Consider the following 25093-nt stretch of genomic DNA (forward strand, 5'->3'; position numbering starts at 1 on the left):
TGATGCAGAATCTCCAAAATAAACGTGGCAATCCTGCAATTTGAAATCTCCTTGGTTACTGTGGTTTTCTCTTTAAGAAAATCATGACAGGCACCAACCAGCAACCCAAGTTTTAGCCTGGAAGTTTATATTTTAGACTTGTTACCTTTACACTCACGAAGGCTGAGTCCATGGAATATCCCCTTCTGGTAATTTCTAAGGATAATATGCCCACAGTCTCACAGACCTCATATTCAGCCTGTGACCATTCAATATGAGACCACTTCAGTTCCAAACTGTGCATGAAAGGAAAAGAAAAGAGAAAATAATTTTTTAAAAATGCATAGTAAATGCCAGTAGGGATCCTCTGATTGGTAGGAGATGGAACTCATGGTGGGAGGTTCCTCTCATGGTGACAGACGTGGTTCATCAACGTACAACAGTGTTAAAAATGCCTTACACTTACTTGGTACCTTTTAGTTCAAAAAGAAATTTCACTAACAATCTCATCTGATGCTTACAACAAATGCCATGAGGCAGAAAGAGTAAATGTTAGAATTCTATTTTACAAATGCAGAAACTAAGGTTAAGAAGCTGTCAGAGGTCCCCCAGTTATTAATGACAAGAAAGGGACTCAAATCTGAGTGCTCTGAAGGGAAATAAACCAGCAGTTGTGAAGTTCAAGGAGACATTCTTTTTTTTGTTTTGTTTGTTTTTCGGGAAAGACCACTGATAGGAAATCTTCTCTCTTATTTTTTGGCCCTCATTAGTACATCAAGAACTCCAGATGCATATCTCTGAACTTAGGTTCAGTTTAATAACCTGTTATCTTTCAGGATGTGCCCAGGAATTAAAATGTGCATGGGTTTTATAACCACTATCTATTCCTTCTTCTGCACATATAAAAGGGCTGACTGACATGTAGCTTGGATGCAACTGAATAAGCCTGATAACTAGGGGTGGTCTTTTTCCCACAAGAGATTTAGTGATCCCAACATTGGATGGAAGCTGTCTACTTTACTCCTCATAATACATAGAGAATTTTTTTTCTTTTTTTCAGAAAAGAAAACCAAGCTTAAGAGAGGTTCCATAATCAGCTTAAAGGCAAAAAGCTATGACAAAGCTAATAGATGGCAGAGTTGAAATCTCCAGCCTACATCTGAAGCCAAATGTGCCATTCCTTCTGTACCACTCTTCTTCCCAGTTGAAGTCCTTCATGACTCCTGTCGCTTGAGCTCAAGCAGAGGAATACAATTTTACCCCTACATTTCCCTTTTTGAGGTGAGAAGATGTGAAGTTGGTTACCTAAACATTTCTCTCCAAACGTGCTCTTACCTTTTGCACCCCTGCAACCTTCAGCAATATAAGACACAAGCCATCTTCACTATCATCATTTGACACACTTCATTACTTTTGTTCCTTTCTTTTCCCTTTCATTATACATTTTCAAAACCCTCAGTGGTTGCCTTACTGTATTCTCAATCTTCCAACTAGATGTAGGCTCTTTCTTCTAGATTTCTAAATGTATTTTTTTTTTTTTACAACTTTTTCCTGCAGAACTAGAAATCCTGGGTGCCACCATGTAGGGCATGGAGTCTCCAAATTCCACAGAGTTCTTCAGGCTTTCCTGGGGACCATTCACATTAAAGAGTAAGGGTATCCCCTCATAACCTCTTCATGTCTTTGCACCAATCGTGTGTCACAGTTACGTACTCTAAGTGAACCAGCAAGATAAACTCAATAGCACTGTCTCTTACTCCAAGGACAAGGGGCCAGTGGGACAAGGTGGTGTGGGAGCATGGGATTATGGGAGAGGTTCATAAATCTATATGAACATACATGTTTATTCAGTCAGTACATAAATCTATTGTCACTGGCTTGCCGGGCTTCATAAAATTTTGACGTGAAAACAGAATCCTCATATTAGAAATATTTGGGATCTTCATGGGTTTTTGATGTAACTGATTTCAACTCTGGCATGGAACGGTCAGGAAGTAAAGAAATAAATGGCTATGCTTAAAGAATCACAAGATTGGGGGGTGGGGAGAGGGAAAAGTGGGTGATGGGCATTGAGGAGGGCACTTGTTGGGATGAGCCCTGGGTGTTGTATGGAAACCAATTTGACAATAAATTACGTTAAAAAAATAAAAATAAAAATAAAAGAACCAGAAGATAACAAGTGACAAGAATATGACAAATGCCATAAAAACCACATATTGCCAAGAATCTTTAAGGACCCCGCTAAATGAGAAGGGGGGGAAATCAACAAGATGGATTGAAGGAAAGATGAAACAGGAAGGAAAGAAAAGCAATGGGAATGAGTGAAATAGATAAATACAATGAATTTCAGCTAAGTCTCAATAAGGTTTAAATGAGTTTCAACGTCCACTCTTCAGAGAATCCATCTACTGCTAATACGAACCACGACAAGCAAAAATTCATCAATGTCACTCTGCAGACCCAGGCGACCTCAAAGCCTAAAGCTAAATGCAATTTTGATTGCTGATCTAGATCCATAAAGGGACCACAAAGAGTGCTGTTCAGCTTCAATGCACGAAGGGCTTTGGCGTTTGGGAAAGTGTGCACATTTCCCTGATGCACGATTAGAAAGTTGCATACTGCTTACAGGATAACGTTGTCATCACACACTGTTCTAGTTTTATTTTCCTCACTATAAATAATAAAGACCCATTGAAAAGCCATGAAATGTAAGCCACGCTATATGCCTTCCAGAAAAATATTTAAATCACAAAGCACATGCATACCTACAGGATATGTGCAACACATGTTTTGAATGTGTTTGGTTTTTGCAGTACTGACTTTGAAGATCTTTCTATTGCTGAGACTTGCTTAAATTCTACACAAACACCTAAAAGAAAAGAGATGCAGTCAATCGCTTAGGAATTCTCCCTGTGAGAAGCCACATAGCTGTATGCTGGGCATCATGTAGATAACCAGATGCAGGAGCCCACGAGAGAAATTTGGAAAGCTCTGGATGTGTAGGTGTTATGTAGACAAGAGTTGGGTTAGATCTTCACATTTTAACGATCCCTCCCTTCTCCTATTGCCATTGAGCAAAGCTCAATCTAAGGTCAGAAATGAAGTTTATGGACACACTTTATGTGAGACCATATGGCAATCATTTCAAGTCAGTTAGCAAGAAGTGAGAATTCCTTAATTCCCTAGGCCATGGTTTCTCAACTTGGAGACCATTGACATTGGGACCTGATAGTAACTGAGGTTGTTCTGTGCATTATACGATGTTTAGAATCATCCCTGACCTCTGCCTGCTAGATGCAGTCACATCGGCCCCTCCAATCAAAACTGTTTCCAGAAATTTCCAAATGTCCCTTAGGGGTAAATCATCCTCAGTTGAGAAACACTCCCCTCAGTGATTGTGGGGTACTGATCACAATAAGAAATTTGATATAACGTGGAAACTGAATTTGAATTTCCAACAACCACTACTGTGAGTGGAAGACATAGAATGCAACAGTAGAGATTAAACCAGATTATAAGTCATGAGGCTTCTGGTCCCTCTACTGTGCACAACAGGATCTTGAAGTGCAGCATAAGACAGCTGTCTTGCTTTGTTGAGGTTCCCATCTCCATTCTTACGCCTCTTCTTTTGTTTTACTTTGGCACATACCTTAAATTTACATATTGCCTTGTTATATTTTACATACACATATAAGCAGTGATATGGTTATAAATATCTTAACAATGGCCTCTCCAGAGGGAAGAGGGATGTGTGTGTGTGTGTGTGTGTGTGTGTGTGTGTGTGTGTGTAGTATAATACTGATTTAAGGATGTATAGGACATAATTTATAAGTAATAGTATTAGATAATAGTATTAGATATACTATACTTTTAATTATAGATCTCACATAGTTGATTCTCAGATAACATTTTTGTTGATTTTTCACCAATTTTTGGTATGAATACCAGAAAAGCCATTTAAGCACCCCATTTATTTTTTTTCAGATAGTTAGCATTTTATTTTATTTTTTTTAATGTGAAATTTATTGTCAAATTGGTTTCCATACAACACCCAGTGTTCATCCCAACAGGTGCCCTCCTTAATACCCATAACCCACCCTCCCCTCCCTCCCACCCCCCATCAACCCTCAGTTTAAGAGACTCTTAAAAATTGAGATTAAACACCCAGTTTAAAGTCAATCCATCCCCAAAGTCTGGATCTACGATCCCCCTTATCCTGACCAATTTTCCAAAGTAGTCATTTTCCAAAGTAGTATCATACAGACCATAGTACCTAATTTGTTTAGATATGAAGTATGTGCCTAAGTAAACAGAGGCCTCTGGGTCACTGATACAGTCCCAAGTCCCCTGGAGAATGACCAGAAAATAGTAAGAGCTCAATAGATATTTGTTAAATGAAGGAAGGAATTTTTTTACCCACTGTTTCCCAGGCCAAGTTGACCACTGAAACCTTTTTTCTCCCCAGCCCTATTAACTGATGTTAAATCATAAAATTTGAAAAAAAAATCTAGGATAGATGATCCTCACATGTTCTTTCTGGCCCTTACTCTGGATTCTTTAGCTATTCTTGTATTTTATAAGACTATTGAGAAAGATGGCGTTGATAAAAGAACATTCTATCATAAAGAATGATTGCTTAACACACATCTACGGTATTTCTAAGGTATGTGCATGATTCTCAACATTTGGCAATGTCTGGAGACAGCTTTGATTGTCACAACTGGGAAGGGGGTGATGGTGGTGTTTAGTGGGTAGAGACCAAGGATGCTGTAAACATCCTACAATACACAGGACACCCTGCCTGCCCGCAGCTCTCCCCTAGTCCATGGCAAAGAATTATCTTACCCAAATTCTCGATAGTGTTGCAGTAAAGTAAAAATATATGTACATTTTCTGATATTTTATTTTGCGGCTACTTGACTCATTTACATGAAGGAACAATGAACTGCAAGAACCACTTGGGATTAAAACCCCAGTTTGGGATCTGGGACATTAATCTAGGTTAACAAGAGTGTGGGAAAAAGGTACTTAGCTGCTCTATGCCTCAGTTTCCTCACTTCCCAAAGTAAATAATGATGAGTCTGTACTTCAAAGGGGTTAAATGAGCCTTAATGGATACTCATTAAGTATTTTGAGTTTCTCAGTGAAAGGTTTTACAGAAGCGAAAATTGTGAGTAAATTATTCTTACAACTAGCTCTTCATTTATAATCAAGTAGCATATGACTTAAGAAAATTGAAGGTTAAAAAATATTTTTCCAAGTGTTCTAAGACTTATCAATTCAAAGAGGATGCTATTAATCTCCATAATCTAATGCTATGAACACCTGTGTTTTTGATGCTGTCTTTCTCTCATGGTAATGGGAAAACGGTGTTTAGCCAGGAGGCAGGATAGTGAGTACCCTAAACCAGTGCTTTGAAGTCAGACACATCTTGCAACCACTTATTAGTGTGTGATTATGGTCAGTTACCCAGTCTCTCTAGGCCTCCATTTGTAATCTGTTTAAAACGAGGAGAATGATACTCCTGTGAAATGATGAAAATTAAAATTCATTAGTATGTATAAAGCACCTGTACACAGTGGGTGCTTAATAAGTGCCATTTTTTTCCCTTCCCTTCCTCTGCGTGTTCTTAGATCTACCGGGAGACAAATACTTTAACTCCTGGCTTGCAGGTATAATGTGAAATCTTTACCTAGCACATAGTTTCAACCTCTTCCCCCGCAAGGTGTTTCATAAAAGTTGCTAAAACCTTGCAGGGTGCGCCTGTTAGAAATTCTTTTTCGGTTTGATCTCTTTGTCCTTTCCCTTTTGAAGCCAAGAATGAATAAGGGTAGCCAGACGGAGGAGAAGAATCCGTCCTTTGAATCATGCAGCAGCTGGAGAAGCAGCCCAGAGTTATGCAGAACTTCAGCCTGGGTCAACTTTTCTTTTTAAGTTCACTTTTTTTTCCCCCCAGTGGGCACATGAAAGAGGTCAATGTAGAAGATGTGTTAAGAAACTGCCTCGGTCAGAAGTTGGCTGCACCTGTGGGCTGCAAAGGTGTTTTTGAGGAACAGAGCGAGACCTTGTTAGCTGAGCTTGGGAGCTCTGCAGACCATCCTGAGATTGGGGCAGGGCTAGAAGACAGGTATGACGTGTGAGTCATGCCAAGGCACGAGCCGATGAGATGGGCACTCACTTTGAGGTCGTGAGGTCAGGGTTCACTTTCAGCTCTGCCGCTCATTCATTTAGCGACTTGTGGCCAATTACTTAAATGCGTGGAGCCTAATTTCCTTATCACCCTCAGAGGACTGTATTTTGCAGATTAAATTAGACAACATATGGGAAAGCACCTAGCACTGTGCCTGAAATTTAGGCACTTAGCCAAATCGAAATCTTTATGCAAATTTCCATGGGTTTTAGTGTGATGAAATAATTGCTATTTACGATAAAATGTCTCCCAAATGTATCCCATGCAAAATTTGTTCCGTGAGCTATTCTGGGGTGGGGTGGTGGTAGTTCTATAGTCAAATCAAGTGGAGATATGCTGTATAATATTTCCCTGGCTCGGAAACTCCCACTCCATACAAGCATCTCCGCAATTCTAGGTTGTGATGCAGTTAAACAGCATACAAACTAGCTAGCCAGCTAGCCACAACTTGATCAAATCAAGACTTCCTAACGCCTTTTTTTAAATTGCATTTTCACCTTATTTTTTTTTTAATTTGTTTATTTACTTATTTATTTTATTTATTTATTTAGAGCAAGCATGTGCATGCAAGCAGGGGAGGGGCAGAGAGAGAGGGAGGGAAAGAATCCCAAGCAGGCTCCACTCTGTCAGTCCAGAGTCCTATGTGGGGCTCCATGCGGAGCTGATCCCAAAAACCATGAGATCGTGACCTGAGCTGAAACCGAGTCAGGCGCTTAACTGCCTGAGCCACCCAGGCGCCCCATCCTAACACCTTTCCTAATGGAATATCTCATGACCCTTCATTATTGACATTCTATAGAAATGTTGCAATAGCAAAAAACTTACTAGCAGTCAAGATCCTGAACAATCCCACTGAACATGGGTCCTTCTTGGTTTTTGTAAAAGAGCCTCCTTTCTGCTCCAGATTGCACCAGTGGTCCCTTTAGCTTTATTACAGAAGGTTTTCAACCCCTCCAAATGCATGGAATATTAATCTATTAATCGTGTCTCAGCCAAACAAGAACATGAAATTACACAAGACTTCGCTTAGTCATTCATAAGCATATTGACTGTTTACTTTGTGAATCATGATACTTCTTCAAACAATCAATCTTGTACTCACATGAATGAACAACAGCAATCACCACTGCAAGTCACATTTGTCAAGGACTTGAAAGATGCAAGATGCTCTCACACGCCTTATCTCATTTGTTTCTCTAAATAAATCGTGGTATTGGCCCTCGTTTGACAGATGAGATAACTAAGGCTTGCACGATCACCTACGTCAATGGCATAGCCAAAGCTCAAGCCCTGTTGTTTTGTTCTTTGGCTCTAAGTGTGGTGCCTTATTGTTTGTTATCTGTATCATAATTCCCATTGGGTTGGACATGGACTGCACATTAATATTGATAGCTGTAATTTATTTAAAAAAAAAAAAGCTAAAACTTAAAGTCCTTAACGAGTATTACTTCCTTCTTGTTGCCTGGGTGGCCAATGACTAGAGAGAAAGAAGGAAGACAAATCTGCTGCTCCTTTCCCAATAGGCCAGTTTAGCAGACTTGTTAAGAGTGGGCAAGAAGTGGGGCGCCTGGATGGCTCAGGCGGTTAAGCGTCTGACCTCAGCTCAGGTGATGATCTTGGGGTTCATGAGTTCAAGCCCCACATCAGGCTCTGTGCTGATAGCTCAGAGCCTGGAGCCTGCTTCCGGTTCTGTGTCCCCTTCTCTCTCTGCCCCTCCCCTGCCTGCTTCTGTCTTTCAAAAATGAATAAATGTTAAAAAAAAAAAAAATTAAAGAGTGGGCCAGAAGTTCTTTAGTACGATGAAGGAAACCATGGACTCTAGAGCATCCTTCCTGGGTCTGAATCCCAGCTCCTTCACTAATTAGTTACATGAGCTTTGAAAAGTCACCTCCCATCAACGCCCTTTAGTTTTCACACCTATTGATTCTGGATTATGATGGTACCTCATAGGTGGTTGTGACGTTAAAATGAAGAGTAAGGGAATAGAGCAGAAAACAACTGTATTGCAAATGCCTATAACATACATTGTACATGTAACTACGTTCTTGCAGGCTGCTTTGGAAAGACAGATAACTACTCGCAAAATTGTTGCTTACTGGAATAATATGCTTCTTGTTCCAAAAACATCTACTTCCAAATGAGGTAAGGGACAGCTATACCATTCACAAATTATGAACATAAATTCTGAGTAATTTCTACCCTCCCCTACCACTCGAAAGAAAGCAATGTGATATGTGTCAGAAGCAAATCAAAATTACTTCTGGGTTCACCCTTGGTAGGCACATTTTATATCATCTTGTTCCACTGGTTCCCATCATTTCAAGCTGAAATAGAAATATCTTCAGCAAGGTACATGAGAACATATCACAGAAGCAGGAATCTATCTAAAATAGCCTCGATTAAGATTATAAATTCTTCTGTGATTCTCCTCTGAATTTGAGAATTATTTTAAAACACAAATCATCTTCAAAAGCAAAACCCTAACCTTGAGGAATGAAAAGGGCACGTAGTTGAAACAATATCAATCTAGCACCACTTTGGGAGAAAAAAAATCGTCAGCCATGCTATGCTAACAGGTGGAGGAATAGGGGTCAGCATTCGGTCAACAGCAAGTCTGATCAATACTCCTGTTCTTTAGTCATACTATTAAAAAGCAGGCATGGGGCGCCTGGGTGGCTCAGTCAGTTAAGCGTCCAACTTCGGCTCAGATCACGATCTCACGGTATGTGAGTTCGAGCCCCGCGTCGGGCTCTGTGCTGACCGCTCAGAGCCTGGAGCCTGTTTCAGATTCTGTGTCTCCCTCTCTCTCTGACCCTCCCCCGTTCATGCTCTGTCTCTCTCGGTCTCAAAAATAAATAAACGTTAAAAAAAAAAAATTAAAAAAAAAAAAAAGGAAAAAAAAAGCAGGCAGGGCGCTGGGGTGGCCTGAGTTGAAGCCCCCGCTTGAGCTCTGTGCCAACAGCTCAGAGCCTGGAGCCTGCTTTGGATTCTGTGTCTCTCTCTGTCTCTGCCCCTCCCCCACCCCTCAAAAATAAACATTAAAAGATAATAATAATAAATTTTTAAAAAGTGTGTGCTTTAAAAAATAAAAATAAATAAAAATAAAATAAAAAGCAAATATAGGAACCCCTGGCTGACTCAGCCAGAAGAACGTGCGACTCTTGATCTCAGGGTCTTGAGTTTAAGCTCCATCTTGGGTGTATGGAGTACTTAAGTAAATAAATATTTTTTTTAAATAAAAGCAAATGTAATCAATTTATTAATGATTTTGGAACAGGGTTTTTTTTTTTTTTTTTTTTCATTTTCTTGAGAATTGGAAGACATTTGTCTGAAATTGCAGTTAGGTAATATATTTTCTATAAGGATGGTAATGCCAAGGAATTGTTTCTTTCGGACAAGATCAGTTTAATGGGTGGTGGTCATCCATTTGAAGTTTATAACCTCATGATTATATTTTCATGTCAGGGCCCAGGTTTTCCTTCTTCATGCGTATTTCCCAGCTTCTGCTACTGTGAACCTGGCATATAATAGCCACTCAATAAAAATCTGGGAAGGTTATAAATCTGGGCAGGTACTTTATATCAGGGCCAGGGCCATGCAGGTGGGACTCTGGGAATGAATTTTGTAAAGGGAATGCGTTTTTCTAACAATGACTATAGAGACCTCTGCTGGCAACAATTGGAACTACAATCCAGGGTCAGAAAAAGTAAGAATGGAAACCAGAGAGGCGAATTTGTTTTCTTTCTCTGTCTATATTCTGACATAAAAAGCCCATAAGGGGGCTGTACCAGCTTATGACATGTAATTTGATTAGATGGCAGCAAATACAGAAACTAGGATAAATAAGCGACTTTTCTATAAGGTGACTGGGAAGAGTGTCAAAATTCAAAAGAAAAACACAGCACAAGGAGAATTGGACTATAAATAACCTTTCTGTGATTTTTTGCTAGCTGGTAAGCTATTTAGGGTCTACACTCAAGAGAAGTTTAGAACAGGGGCCCCGTCAGAAATATTACAATAGTCATTCATCTTGTAATTGTGAGGATTTGTTACTCTGATGGTTGTACATTCTGTACGTTTCTAAGCGTCACTACTTGTCTATTCTCCCCTTTACGCTGTCTTCATCTTACCTGCGATAGGTTTATTAGCTTAAAGATGCAGTCACAAGTAATCATTTGGATTTTTCGTTTCTTTGGAAGGGAAGAGACGTTTTGCTAACACTTCCTGACTACCCCATTCTTCCTGCTGTAGGTATTTTAGAAGACTCTGGTTACTAACGCAGTCCTAGAGTGACCTCTTGCTGCACGATTTGTACATGAGCCTGCAAACTCAGTCCTGAATGTCAGTGAATTGTCAAGACAGAAACTTCTGTGTGTGTGTGTGTGTGTGTGTGTGTGTGTGTGTGTGTAGGTAGAAGTGTAAGCATTTACATGAGTAACATGAATGAGCCAGCACTATATAACTTAAATTTCTAATATTCTCATATTCTATAAGACTACTGGCTTTCCTATTATCACCCATGAGAAAGAAAATTCTGTCTCCAAAATAAATTCTGTGGGCTTCTAAAATGGCCTGTCCATTGATCTTCATATTTTGTTTGAAGAAGAATATTTCACATTCATAATCAGATACATTCTGGACATTATATACAGGACCACTGAACAAGCAAAATAATTTACATTTGAGGAGCGGCAGAGTTCCCTGTGGGGTCCATGATTTGAAATTCCAGGATATCTGAATTAACTTCCAAAGATGGGTTTAGGATGTAAAGAATGGTCTTACTGTTTAAGTCCTTTTGGGTAAATTTCTCGTGGATAAATTCACCTATAAAAAAGAAATGAATACATTTCACAGGGATTCAAACAAAACGTTAAATAAAAGTTGATAAATTGTATGCCCATTTTAAGCACAGCTTTAAAAACAGCCAAAGTATACATTTTTAAAGAAATGAACATTACGGCAAGTATCTTAAAACTCATATGCAATAAAATTATATTAGGCTTTAAATTTTACTTTGGCTCAGAAATATTGTCTGAAAGAAAATACAAAAAATAGGGGAGAGTAGGAAGATACAGCAATAAAATCTCAAATTCTGTGCCATTATTTTTAGTGACACATTTTGATCATTGTCTTCATGAAGCAAAATAGTATACAATCCTGGAGAAACCATCCTACCCCCTCCCAATTGTATTTCTTTGTTTCATGAACTGATATCATTTAGAACTCCTGATTAAAAAAAATTACTCACAAATATGAATTTGGTCCTGACACTCTGTGTTCCTCTGACTATATTCCAATCTGGCTGATATAAAGAATTATAAACAATAAACAGCTGCGTATCAGCACTTGGTTCCCCCACTCAAGATGAATTTAGGGAAGCCCAGCCTCAAACCCTCTTTAGCACCGATATTGATTTACAAACTGCATCTATCAGTAAGCCCTGGGGAGTGTTTACCAAATGGGCCGACACTTAATTAAATTACTTTCTCGCATTGCCAGCTACTGGGTATTTTAAGATGAGCGATTACAAGGATCAAGGAAGGCAGTACCCGTTGTTGTGTCCTCCAGATGTCCATGTTGGGGGCCTCGTAGAATTTTAAAGATGATCAGATCGTCATCAGTGTCAGGGTCTGTTGCCTTCAACACATGGGAAGTGAGGTAAATCCCATAACAGCCATTTTTCAGGAGCCCCACTTGAGAAGGGGAGTGCAAGTGTGTGATATGGGGGGCTGTTTTGTCCAACTGGTCAACCTGGATAGTCAATAATTACATACGCTTTTAGACAAAGGTTTCTCATCTCCAAGCAACATAGGATCTTAATAGTCAACAATGATAATCTACCCCAAATTTCAGATTATTTATCCTCCTCATTTGTTCATTTCTGCTAAAGGCTGGCTTGTTCACAATATCCTCAGTAAATATCATAGTGCCTGGAGCAGAGGCTAACTTTCCATTATAAACTTTGACTCAGCTTTGTGAATTGTCCATTGTCTGACTCTCCTATTAGGACATAAGCTCCCTGACGGTAGACGTTATGTCTCCATCCGTACCCGCACCCCCTGCATTCCCTGCACCTGGCACAGTGCCTGAACCATGACAGCAGCTCAAGGAATATTTGTTGACTGAATACATGAAAATTGACCCAAGAATTGTATTGCAAACGTAAAGTTAGCTCCACAGGAGGAATTTTGAATTTTCCCAGCGCTTGGTGATATACAGAAATAAGGTTATAAAGATACACATAAGGATATGCATCACGAATGCACTGAATATTTTTGGGGGGCACATCTTTGTTCAAATGGCAAAAAACGTGGTGTGAAAACTAGAAATACTTAGTGAGAAAAAAATGAAAGGTGATTGTTATTAATGTTTATTTATTTTTGAGAGAGACACACAGAGTGCGAGCAGGGGAGGGTCAGAGAGAGGGAGACACAGAATCTGAAGCAGGCTCCAGGCTCTGAGCTGTCAGCACAGAGCCTGACGCAGGGCTTGAACTCATGAACTGTGACACCGTGACCTGAGCCAAAGCCAGACGCTTAACTGACTGAGCCACGCAGGCACTCTGAAAGGTGCTTATTTATAGGCATTTGCATATTTGTTCCACTGAGGATGAGAACCAGGCAACTGAACAGGTAGACTCCATTTGGGAAGATAGTGAAGGGGCAATGACCTACGAGTGAAAGAGGCGGATAGGTTCAAACACTCCTTCAGGTATGGAATGAAGCTCGGACCCTCTTGCAAACGACCATTGTAGGTTAGGGAAGGAGCAAGTTCGAAGCAATTAGCACAGTTCACCACTGATACCAAACAACAGGTACAGGAACACGATCTCCTAGCCAGTGAATTATCAACTTCACTTACCCAAAAAGGATACTATTGTAAATCTTGGTTCACCCTAGCAAAGTAAAGAATAAATGCCGTGACAAGACTCTATTTTGTGTTTGGTATGATATACTTAAGCTATCATTCAGCTATTTTAAAAAACAGAGGTAGAAGGAACTGATAATAAGCAATTTCCACAACTTAGTGTCAACTGGTAAACAAACAAAAAACCAATAAGTTGTAGAATAAGAGATGACTGTAATACATTTTTGTTCACGTATATGTTCATACAGACATAGACAAAATTCGGTAAGCATTTACTTGTACAAACCTGTTTTAAACATTTTTTAAAAAATTTTTTTTAACGTTTATTTATTTTTGAGACAGAGAGAGACAGAGCATGAACGGGGGAGGGACAGAGAGAGAGGGAGACACAGAATCGGAAGCAGGCTCCAGCTCTGAGCCATCAGCCCAGAGCCCGACGCGGGGCTCGAACTCACGGACCGCGAGATCGTGACCTGAGCTGAAGTTGGACGCTTAGTTGAACTCATGGACCTGAGCTGACTGAGCCACCCAGGCACCCCAAAACATTTTTTTTTAAATTGGGTGGGGGAAATACCATGCTTCATGGTGTATTTCTACATGGAGTTTTGTAACAATCAAGTATTTTTTTTCCTCTCAGGTTGGCAAGGTTTTTTTTTTTTTTTTTTTTTTTTTATTAACAAAAATAATCAGGGGCACTGGGGTAGCTCAGTTGGTTAAGCCTCCGACTTCAGCTCAGGTCGTGATGTCACAGTTTGTGGGTTTGAGCCCCAGGTCGGGCTCTGTGCTGGCACCTTCAGAGAGCTGGAGTCTGCTTCGGATTCTGTGTCTTTGTCTCTCTCTGCTCCTCCCCCGTTCCCACTCTGTCTCTGTCTCTCTCTGTCTCTCTCTCAAAAATAAATAAACATTAAACATTTTTCAAAAAATAATCATACATCATGTTGGTAACTACTTGGGGAAACAGTCATTTTTGTATTTTGCGGGTAGCGGTGCAAATTAGTGAAAATTTTCTGTAGAGAAATTTGGCATATGTATATATTAAAAACGTACATATACTTTGATCCAAAACTTTCACTTTCTTGAGTATGTCCTGTAGAAATGCTTAGATTTATACAAAAATGTGTGTATATATTCACTAAAATATAATTTTTAGTAGCAATTTTGAAAATCCACAAAATAGAAGTCCAACAGAAGATTTATAAACCATCTCTTCCTGTCACTGAGTGCTATTCAACCTTTAAAAATTATGTTTTCGAGAAAGATCTAATAACATTAGGAAATTTTTGTAACATAAGGAAGAGTGGAAACAGGCAACATCCTTGACAGGAAATACAGTATCCTTCAGAGAAAAAGTGCACAAGTGGGGGAGGGGCAGAGGGAGAGAGAAAGAGTCCCAAGCAGGCTCCCCACTCAGCATGGAGCCTGATGCAGGGCTCCATCCCACGACCCTGGGATCATGACCTGAGCGGAAATCAAGATTCAGACACTCAACTGACTGAGCCACCCAGGTGCCTCATAAAATTAGTTATCTTTGAGTGGTATGATTGTGAAGGATTTTTTTTTGTCCCTTTCTGCAGCTCATGAATTCTTTATAATAAACAATTACTTTATAAACAAAAAAAAGCAACAACCATTTCCAAAAGTTACAGTCATTCCCTTCTCCTAAAAAGTGCGGACAACAACCTCAGAGTTATGCACTTGGGTGGGAGGTGGGCGGGTCAAATCATGATCATGGCCTTTTGGGGGGAGAAAGTCCTATAACGAGGATGGCCAGTGGAAGGGACGGTCAATGGCAGAGAAGGAAAAGTAAAAATACTTGAAGCCATGTAAGAAATCCTCAACATTATAACCAGCTGAGTGTAGATATGTTTTTTTTTTAAATATATTTTCTGTAAAAACAGAAGTGTTACAAAAGGAATAAATGCCTGTTGTGATCACTTGTTTAAAAAATATATATATTAATATTTGGGGAGCCTGGGTGGCTCAGTTGGTTAAGCGTCCGATTCTAGATTTTGGCTCAGGTCATCGTCTCACGGTTGTGAGTCTGAGCCCCACAATGGGCTCCACGTTGGCAGTGTGGAACCTGCTTGGTATTCTCTCTCCCTCTCTCTGCCCCCCCCACCCAGCTCTCTCTGTCTCTTTCAAAGTAAATAAATAACCTTAAAAAAATACACATTAATATTTAAGCTCTGGGGGGCACCTCAGAGATTCATTCAGTTGAGTGTCCAACTCTTGATTTTGGCTCAGGTCATGATCTCACAGTAGGGAGATTGAGCCCTGCGTCAGGCTTCAAGCTGAGTGTAGAACCTTCTTGGGATTCTCTCTCTCCTTCTGCCCCTCTCCCCAACTCACACTTTCTCAAATAAAAAAAAAAAGTAATCTCTGGTTACATGGTTCCTATTGTGTATTGGGTCCTACTTGCCCTAATCTCATTAAACTTCTGGTTTCTTCAAAAACAGGTCTTCTGGCTTAGCATACCAGAAGTATTTTAAAATATTGGAGCCCAAGACATTTTTTTTTTTTTAAAGGAAAGAAGGCCACTTACTTCCTAAACTGCTTGACCCCCCTGCTCAGAAAGACCAGAACATTCGGGAGAATTATGGGAGAAAATTTGAGGCTTTCCTTGTCTACACATAATAGTATTTTTTGGCAAAGAGAACCTTGTCCTTTGGATGAAAAAGAACCTTCACAGCGTATATCCAACATTTTCCTATCAGTAAATTCTGCAACTTTCAAGAGATCACCCTCTTATAATAACCATGTTCTGTAAGATGATGATGATGTTGTTGGGACTGGACTGATTTAAATACTGATACCTTTTCTAAATTCTACTCCCTATTCCTTCTCTACTCTGGGGGTAGGAAGGAACTCTGAGGCCTGTACTTAGAATGTATAACTCCTACAAATATGCAGCCAAATAGACCCGGAAAAGTAATACTGATTGGACAGCACAATGACATTCCTCTACCTAGTGCGGGGAGTCAGGAGTCAGGGGTCAGGAAAAAATATATTAATAGACTGGAGAGTGGGATGAGACAAATAACAATTAAAACATATCATTTAAAAAAAAAAAACCCATAATGTCACTACATACAAAGTACTTCTTTCATGCTGTGTCAATGATATCAGTAGCTTCTCTCTTCTCCCAGTGCATCATAATTTCAGGACATTTTCTGGACCTCCCTAGAGACAAAGACTTATCCAGCAACCACTCCACATCATCATGGTTCACCACCTTTCTACTCAAATCCCACCTTAGATAGAGACTGCGATGGTTAATTTTATACGTCAAGGTTGCTAGCTACGATGCTCATTTGGTCAAACAGCAGGCGAGATGTTGCCGTGAAGGTATTTTTTAGTTGTGGTTGACATTTCAGTCTGTTGACTTTGAGTAAAGCAGATTACCCTCCACAGTGTGGGTAGGACTTATCCAATCTGGTGAAGACCGAAAGAGACAAGACCGAGGTCCCCTAGATACGAAGCAATTCTGCCTCCAGACTGCCTTTGGGATGGAGACCACAACATCAATTCCTGATGAAGTGTCCACCCTCCCAGCCTGCCTTGCAGATTTTGGACATGTCAGACCCCACAACTGTGAGCCAATTTCCAAAAACAAATCTTTTTCTCTTTCTTTTTTCCCTCCTTTTCTCTATATAATACATCCTGTCTGCGCTATTTCCCTGGAAAATCCTGACCAACACAGGGACTAAAGAGCAAGGGAAAATTATTATTTTGCATAATCAGAAGGTATCGTGAAGTAACACACAGATTTAGCTTTCTTACAGTGGGTGGAAGTGTGTAGAACAGGATAAACTACATCCCAAGAGAGTGGATTCAAGGGTTTAAGAAACAGAACATGCCTGATGTGTTTTGAGTAAAAAAAGAAAAACACATGATGCCCTCCCAAAATCATCCTGATAGGCAACATAAATGTGGCAGAGTAGTGCCAGAGAAAGGACACAGAATTTGGGATCAGAAAGCCTAGAGGTCCTCATTTGGTTTCGATCAAGGTATTTAACTTGTGAATTTCCGAACACCTATTAAATGGAAACGATAAAATTGCCCCTTTCATGAGAAGGAAATGAGATTTACGTAAAGTGGGCCTGCCCTACAGTTAACACTCCAGAACTTGTAACTGCTGCAATTATGTCTCTCATCATCATTTCATGTGTCCTATCGATGCTGCCTTGTATGTTTTCATATGTTTAATCGAAAACCGTTAAAACGCCAGCAGCTGATGTGGACCAATAAGCATCACCGTAATAGTACAGTTAGATATTACAACACTAGTTACAAGATATTGAGTATCTAATATATTTCAGGCAATATACTAGTGCCTTGGATACCACGATGCTGTAAGGCATGGTTTTCAAAGAAGAAAGGCTGAGTTCGAAGAGTTAAACGACTCTCTTAAGGTCACACGGCTAATAAATGGCAAATAGAAATTCCAACCCAGTCAAGTCTGACTCCAAAGCCCATGTTTCCTGCTCCTTTCTGTCCTACCATGGACTCTTGGTCATTAGCTGGCAGGCGGGGACCACAACTGTCTTGTCCGTATTAATACGCCTGGTGCCTTGCTTAGTGCCTGGCATGCTGTAAACACACTGCACGGCACACAGGTGAATAAAAGAAGGAAGGGAAGGAGGAAATAATTCTTCCCAAAGTTGTTTTCTCTACACCTGTGGCAATGAACCGGGGATTTGTCATACTTGCCTGGATGGTGAATGTAACAGGTTCTTGTCCCACTCTCCCATCCACAACAAAGCCTTGGTTTGTCCTATCTGTGGCCACAAAAGTAAAGCAGTCAACCTGGGAGTCCCCTCCCAAGTGCCTGTAGGCCACATTCCTGCTGTCCACGTCCTGCTGAGTAAAGTTGTGCCGAAGCAACATTGTCCCCCGCAGGTAAAGCTGGCCATGTTGTGGGAGCCGGACCAACATGAAGGTGAGGTTCTCCGCTGGGGTGTCAGGGTCGGTCAGCTGGAGGAGGTCAGGGGAAAGCAGGCCCGTGGCCCCCTCGGCCAGTCTCAGCCCCCTGTTCCTGGTCACCACGGGTAAGGCTCTGTCCACGGTCTCCAGTGTGATCTCAAACACCCCCTGTTTGGTCTGCAGCCCATTGCTGACAATGAATCTGGCAAAGAGAGGCAAGGCAGCCTTCAGCATGGGATCTCGTGTCACCATCTACCGGAATGAAATGATAACAATTCACACCTTTACTCAAGGACATGTTCTGTCGGGGCTCAAATGAAAACTCAAGGGCAGATCTTTCAGAAGGATGCCGTTTTAGCCATTAAACCAGTCACTAGGTAACACATAAACTACGTACCTACTACATCCAAACGTATTCTCTCAACAATGTCGGTGGCAGGGGCACCTGGGTGGCTCAGTTAGTTAAGCATCTGACTCTTGATTTTGGCTCAGGTCGTGATCTCACAGTTTCTCAGATGGATCCCTGGGTCAGGCTCTGTGCTGACAGTGTGGAGCCTGCTTGGGATTCTCTCTCTCCCTCTCTCTCTGCCCATTCCCCACTCACATGTGCTCTCCCTTCCCTCTCTCTCTCAAAATAAACTTAAAAAAAACATTGGTGGCAGACTCATGTGATAGAGTAGGCTAATTCTGCCAATGGTATTCCTCAGGCTCATCAGTATTCAGTATAGTCAGTATTTAGTAGAATTCCTTGCCCTACATAGGAATTTCACATACCAGTAGACCCACTGCATGAGTCTGAAGAGTAGACCCATTTTACATATTCATAATTTTGCAACTGTATTTTACTTGTAGGCATTTAATGGGCCAAGCTTTTAAGACTGATAATTGGGGGGCCAATCCAGTGGCCCATTTTGGCTATTTCATTTTATTCATGTATTTTCACGGTAAATTTCTCATGGGCAAGTCACATGACTCAGCTATGAGCGTAACTCCTCTCCCCTTCCTGGGCCTCATCTTCACTCTTCGGTAAACTAAAAGATGGACCGGACGATTGCAAAGGACCATCCCGCTCTAAAATATCATGTGATGTTCTAGTCCCTTACATTTTTTCTTGTGCGCCTACATTTTCCCCTTACAGTATATATGGGAGTTATGCTAGACAAAAATTACCTTCCTGATTTAAAGAAAAACATTTATAGCAGAAAGTAAAGAATGTAGTGGGAGATCATAAGGCAGGTAGGAGGCAGAGCTGGGATTAGAACCAGGTCGTTGGACCCCACACCTTCTGCTCTTGCAGAGTTTATAATACGGGCCAGTTTAATAGACCACAAAACCAGATTGGTATACCTGAGTGCCACTGCAGAATGATGAAGAGAAAGCTCAAATGATATCAATTCAAAGTAAGCAAAATCTCTCACATGACCTTGGATGTATGATACCCTAATGTGCTTTTGATTTTATTGATCACTAAACCACATTCCACCCACCACTGTCAAAGTCAAAATAAAACTAACGGAAGTGATCTTTAGAATGTGTCGATGTGGGGCGCCTGGGGGGCTCAGTCGGTTAAGCGTCCGACTTCAGCTCAGGTCACGATCTCACGGTCCGTGAATTCAAGGCCCGCGTCGGGCTCTGGGCTGATGGCTCAGAGCCTGGAGCCTGCTTCTGATTCTGTGTCTCCCTCTCTCTCTGCCCCTCCCCTGTTCATGCTCTGTCTCTCTCTGTCTCAAAAATAAATAAACGTTAAAAATTAAAAAAAAAAAAAAAAGAATGTGTCGATGTGTAAGTTTGATTTGAAGGGCAACTGAGAGTATCATGAAATTAAGCAAAGCGAACACGCTGTGGCAACTCCAAAATATTAGGAAACCACTACTCTCAAATGTAACTCACAAACGCACCACAGACCCAGGAAATATACTGCGAAATCATCACGGAGTTGTAGCTATCAATTTTTCTCCATGTACCGTGGTTGCTAGAAATATTCACGGAGGAGACACTCTTGCATTCCACGGATGTAAAAATCTCTAAAAAGAATGTTTTAGCAGAATATAACCTTAAATTATATAAGACTTTTCTTTGGAGGTTTCTTTTTAATAAGAGAAGATATGAGGTTTCTATTTATTTTACTAATCTGACGAATATGACTCATAAGTTCTTTATTCTTTGTAAAAATGTGTCTTGTCCTTCAGGGCTTAAGGGTTGATGCTTTGCTTTTTTTTCCATTATTTTTATCATTTTTTTAATATGAAATTTATTGTCAAATTGGTTTCCATACAACACCCAGTGCTCATCCCAACAGGTGCCCTCCTCAATGACCCTCACCCGCCCTCCCCTCCCTCCCACTCCCCATCGACCCTCAGTTTATTTTCAGTTTGCTTTGCTTCTGAATAGGAAAGAACCTGAAACCAGGTTGTAGGAGCATAACAGCCTCAGCCTGCCTGAGGCAAAGGGTTCAGCAAAAGGAGCAGCTGGACGAAAAGGAAAAGAAGAGAGGTTTGGCTGAGCACAGATTTTACTCTGAAGGCTAAGCTCAAATTTTGAGCTTTCTAATTATCTAGTTGATAAGCCTGCCTCCCAAGAAAATATGACATGATGCACAGGAAAAGGATCTATTCCTTTTTGCTAAGTGAAATTGCCAAGTGGAATATTACAAATAAAGCAGACTTTTGACATTTCACACACCTCGATTTGCAAAGAATATAACCTGGGTTTTTTTTCTCCATAGCATTATTTTTACAGTCTGAATAAAGACCATAACTTTAGAATTGCAGATTGAGTAAAATTGCCTAGTTTTCCTTAAAATAAAACAAGCAGCTTTTCTTTTGCAAAGCTAAACGTTTGCTAAATGTGTTCTAAGCCAATAGGGCAATGTCACTGCTGGCTCATGAGTGTTTGCAAAATTCGTTATTTTTGAAAAAGCAAACAGAAACGCACCCGGAAAACTATCTGTGTGCTCTTCAGCTTGTAGTTTGTAGTCACCTTGACAGTTTCAGATGTCAAGTGATACGCATTTTTAAGATAAAAATCACGATCTGTTTCTCAGGGAAAGCCTTTCTTGGAATTATGCTTTTATTCCACTGTTTACCTGTCACTTTTTCAGGTTTCCTCCCTGGAGCCTATCATCTGACCCCAAGTCAAGCAAGGTGGCCGTAATTCCCTCTGGGCCTCCAATTTGTCTTTTTTCCACTCTCCCCCTCCAGAAATATGTTTCATGCCTCCCATTTCAAATAAAGTGGCTCTCTATTCCCTACCCGATCCCTATCTCAAAAATACACTCTTCTGGGAAGTTTTAAGCCAGCTGTGTATGGTTTAGCACAAATTTAAGCCAAAGGACATGCATTTTTCATATAAATAGTGGAATTAAAGAATTTGTGACCCATTAAAAGCACCCTGTCAGAGATGGGTGGAGAAGAAAGGGGAAAGGAGGGGAGAGATGGGGATCAGTAGAAAGGGAGTTCAAAGGGGACTCGAGTGAGTCACAGGGGGGCATTCTGACTTTCCTCCCTGGAGAGTGAATTCTGAAAACACCTCAAAGCTCAGTCTCAGGACAGCCGCAGTTATCTACAAACGCATGACCTGTGTGAGGACACTGACGTTGTCTAGCGGTTCAGGCTGTCCATGTCAGAATCCTCCCTGCCTGATGATGGGGATCTGACCATGTCGGAAATCGGCAGCCTGCCATCAGACAGATGGGAATGACGGCAAGCAAGCCAGGGACCATATAAGAGTAAGAAATATGTTGACCGAGGCCAGTGTTCCCAGCTGGGACACTGAGGCAGCTGTCTGTGCTGACCGAAAGCTAATAAGCCAGTGGTGAAAAGGATGACATTTCTGACCCTGACTGGGTCAAACACATCATGCCACTTTCACGAGTAACAATGCAAACTAGTCACGGACAGAGAAACGTTGTCAGAGGGAGACAGGGTGAACGGTCATGGTTGGCTTCCCAGTCACAATAAGCCTAGCAGAACAAGGGCAACAAGGTCAGTGCTGTTCATGTCTGCCAAGGTTGACCAGATGATCTTCCAAATGCTCTCCCCCACACCCCAGCAAAGAAACCTCCCAAATACATTTTCAAGTTTGCAAACAACCATGCCATGGCTATGATGGCATCCGTCCCAAGGTTAAGAAGCTGGTGATATCAAGGCAGCAGCTCCTTCTGTGGATCCGTTTTGTTGAACTTCCTTTATTAGGCCCCCCTGAGAAGAGACGCAGCCAGGATGACCACGGTTCTCGTGAAATTTGGGGAATGGCTCTCCGATTTGTCTGGGGGTGCCTGCCTGGTCTGATTTCACCATTACCAGGGTGCTTTCAGGCTTTCTGCATTTCCTGGCACTAGAGTTGGCTGAAGAATCTGCCATCTGTCATGGCATTTAAAAGATAAAAATGGAATCATAAATAGAGCCAGTTCCGAAGGAGAAAAAAAAAAAAAAAAAAAAAAAAGTCCAGCCAGCATGTCAAAATGGAGGACATTAGCATGTTCTTTTAGTACCCGACTGCCAGCAGCTGAAGTCAGCTTGCTAATCACTTGGTGTCATCTGTCCTAACATGTGCTGCCATATCTTTCTTCCAGGCCAGCAGCACCAAACAATGCAGGAGAAATTTATGATTCACAAAATACTTTTGCAGAAGGTAAAACCTGACCATTAAACTCCCCCATTTCATTAATCCTGCCGTATCTTCCATTAAAAAGAGAAGGGGGAAAGGAAAAATCCTCTGCCGCAGAATTTCCCTCTTCTACCCAGCCAAATTCCTTGCCAAGTTCAACAGCAAGCAACGTAAATTTAGGTGATCAGATTGGCTGCGTGTGTTTCATATTTTAAAAAGCGCCACAGTCACACTTTCATTAAAACGGACTTTCGGCTTTGGTTTAGCTCCACTTGACAAACACCACGGCAGCCCATGGCCGGGCTGGTGAAACGACAAGATTAAAACACGGGTCTTTGGCAGATGCTAGGCTCTTCCATCATAAATATGTAAGACTGCTGGCCAAACATCAGAACGACACATGGAGGAGATTTCTTCCCACAGGTGCATATTCTCCATGAAGTTTTGGTACAATGGAGAAATCTCTTCAAAATGAGATCTGAGGCCAAATTCAGCTCTGATACTCATTTATGTCCATGTAGATGACTCTCTATGCCTCTCTATGCCTCTATGCCTCTATGACTCTCTATGCCTCTCTATGCCTCTATGCCTCTCTATGCCTCTTGGAACCTTGGTTTTCTCATGCCAAAAATGGGAACAAATCATCTCGAGATCTCGAGACGGTGGTGTAAGGCTTAAAGGATAGGAGAGACAAAAAAGAGTCTAGTACCCTGCCTGACGTATTGCGGGTATTCAAGCGATACTAGCTTTCCTACACATCAATGTTTTCCAACCCTTCTCTCCTAGTCTTGAGTCATTCAAACAACACCTTTTTGCCATATTCTTGTAGTACCTGTACTCGTATGACTTAACTGTTTTGCTTTATATCAGTCGCTCTTGTATTTAAATAAGTGTATTTAAAAGGACCCCTTTTAACCAGTACTGTCTGCTGAAAAGGAAAGCAGTTAATACTGAAGAACTGTTAAAAAACACGGGAGAACAGTTAAAAACTGTTGAGACACGGGACTCAAACCCACGAACCACAAGATCATGAAACTGAGCTGAAATCAAGAGTTGGATGCTTAACAGACTGAGCCACCCAGGTGCCCCCCCCCACCCCCAACGCTTTTAAAATTACAGATTCCTGACTCAAGACTGGATTTAGCAAAGTCACCTCTCTGGAGTGAGAGCCAAGAATGTGTTTTTATCAATCCTCCTGGTAAATCTCTTGAAGATCTAGATATTTTAAAAATCCCTAGGATAAATGATTTCTAAAATGTCATCTAGTATGACTTTCTATGGCTGTGAATTAGGAAAATTTTAGAGTATCATCAATCCTCCCATACATTTTTTTTTTTTCCGTTTGCAGCTCATCACCACTATCTGATTAATACCTAAGCTTGATTTCTGGACATCTAGATGCATTCACTCATTGGCTTCTCCCGCAGGGTCACTGGCTTCTCCAAAGAGTCATTAATGTCTTCAGCAAACTGTCCCATGAGTCCTGACTGGGGAAAGCGGGAATGGAAAGGAGCAAGCCGTTCCAGAAATGGGTGTAAAATTATAGGCCCTGAATCTGCTATACATGAATTAAGCCAAGAAGCACCCAACCTCTATAAGTAACCAGGAAAAAAAGAACAATCATTGTTCTTCTTTGTCATTTCTTTCCTCCTTCAAGAATAATCTTGGTGTTGTAAAGACTGGCAGAAAAAGGGAGCCAAGGAAAGAATACAGTAAATAATGATAACAGTAGCAATAACAATAATAATAATAATAACCATAAGAGCAGCTAATACTTATTTAATTCTTCCTGTGTGCCACATATTTTTATAAGTACTTTACATGCATAAACTCACTGAAACCTCCCACCACTCCCATGAAACACGTACTATGCACATCATTCCCTTTCACAAACAGGACACCAGAGCACTGGAGGATGTGTGAGTTGACCACAGAGTGGTCTTAAAACTATACCACTTCCGGAGCAAAAGAACCGGCATAAAAAGGAATCCACACATATGATGCTTTGGCTAGTGCCTAGCAACACTCAAACACGGAACTGTTATTTAGAAATTGATCAACCAAACGATTATCTGCTTGTTAAGGACATTTGTCAAAAGAAAAAAAAAAAAGATTCTGTTAGTTCAAACGTCCCCCAATTTTTTAACAGCTGACTATCCCAGTCATCTCAAGCAAAGTCATCTTTACTGACATTGAAACAATGTTTAGTATAGCAGACATATTGAATTTAGAGAGAATGTATGGCAGAGGAGAGTAGTGTTGGGGCATGCGTGTATCAGTGCACTTGATAACTTACGGGAACCCAATGAATAACATGGGAGTATGTTACATTTACATGAGTGACAGTGCTCTTTTGAAGGGTGTATCCTTTTTGTTTTTTAACATTTTATTTTTATGCAATCTCTACACTCAACGTGGGGCTCGAACTCACGACCCCAAGATCAAGAGTCACATGCTCTTCTGACTGAAGACAGCGAGGCGCCCCATTGAAGGCTGTATTCTGACATGGTGAAGATTGTACCGGGT

The 25093-nt window shown here is 40.9% G+C and overlaps 1 protein-coding gene across 13 annotated transcripts in view; it reads right to left on the bottom strand.

Moving 5' to 3' along the window:
- Positions 1–25093, bottom strand: part of FREM1 (FRAS1 related extracellular matrix 1) — a 165811-nt gene that overhangs the window by 29442 nt on the left and 111276 nt on the right. For 7 of the 13 annotated variants that reach the window (XM_078436796.2, XM_078436794.2, XM_078436793.2 and 4 more), the window contains 4 exons: positions 17747–18161; positions 11719–11920; positions 10849–10993; positions 146–275 (listed from right to left, as the gene is read on the bottom strand). In XM_078436796.2, coding sequence (XP_078292922.2) covers positions 146–275; positions 10849–10993; positions 11719–11920; positions 17747–18161 — 892 coding nt within the window. Of the gene's footprint in view, positions 1–145; positions 276–2744; positions 2849–10848; positions 10994–11718; positions 11921–17746; positions 18212–25093 lie in introns of those variants that run through there. The other 6 variants (XM_078436804.2, XM_078436803.2, XR_013551763.2 and 3 more) reach the window with 5 other exon arrangements.

Source organism: Panthera onca, chromosome D4 (genome assembly GCF_046562875.1).
Source record: "Panthera onca isolate mPanOnc1 chromosome D4, mPanOnc1 haplotype 2, whole genome shotgun sequence".
Classification (NCBI taxonomy): domain Eukaryota; kingdom Metazoa; phylum Chordata; class Mammalia; order Carnivora; family Felidae; genus Panthera; species Panthera onca.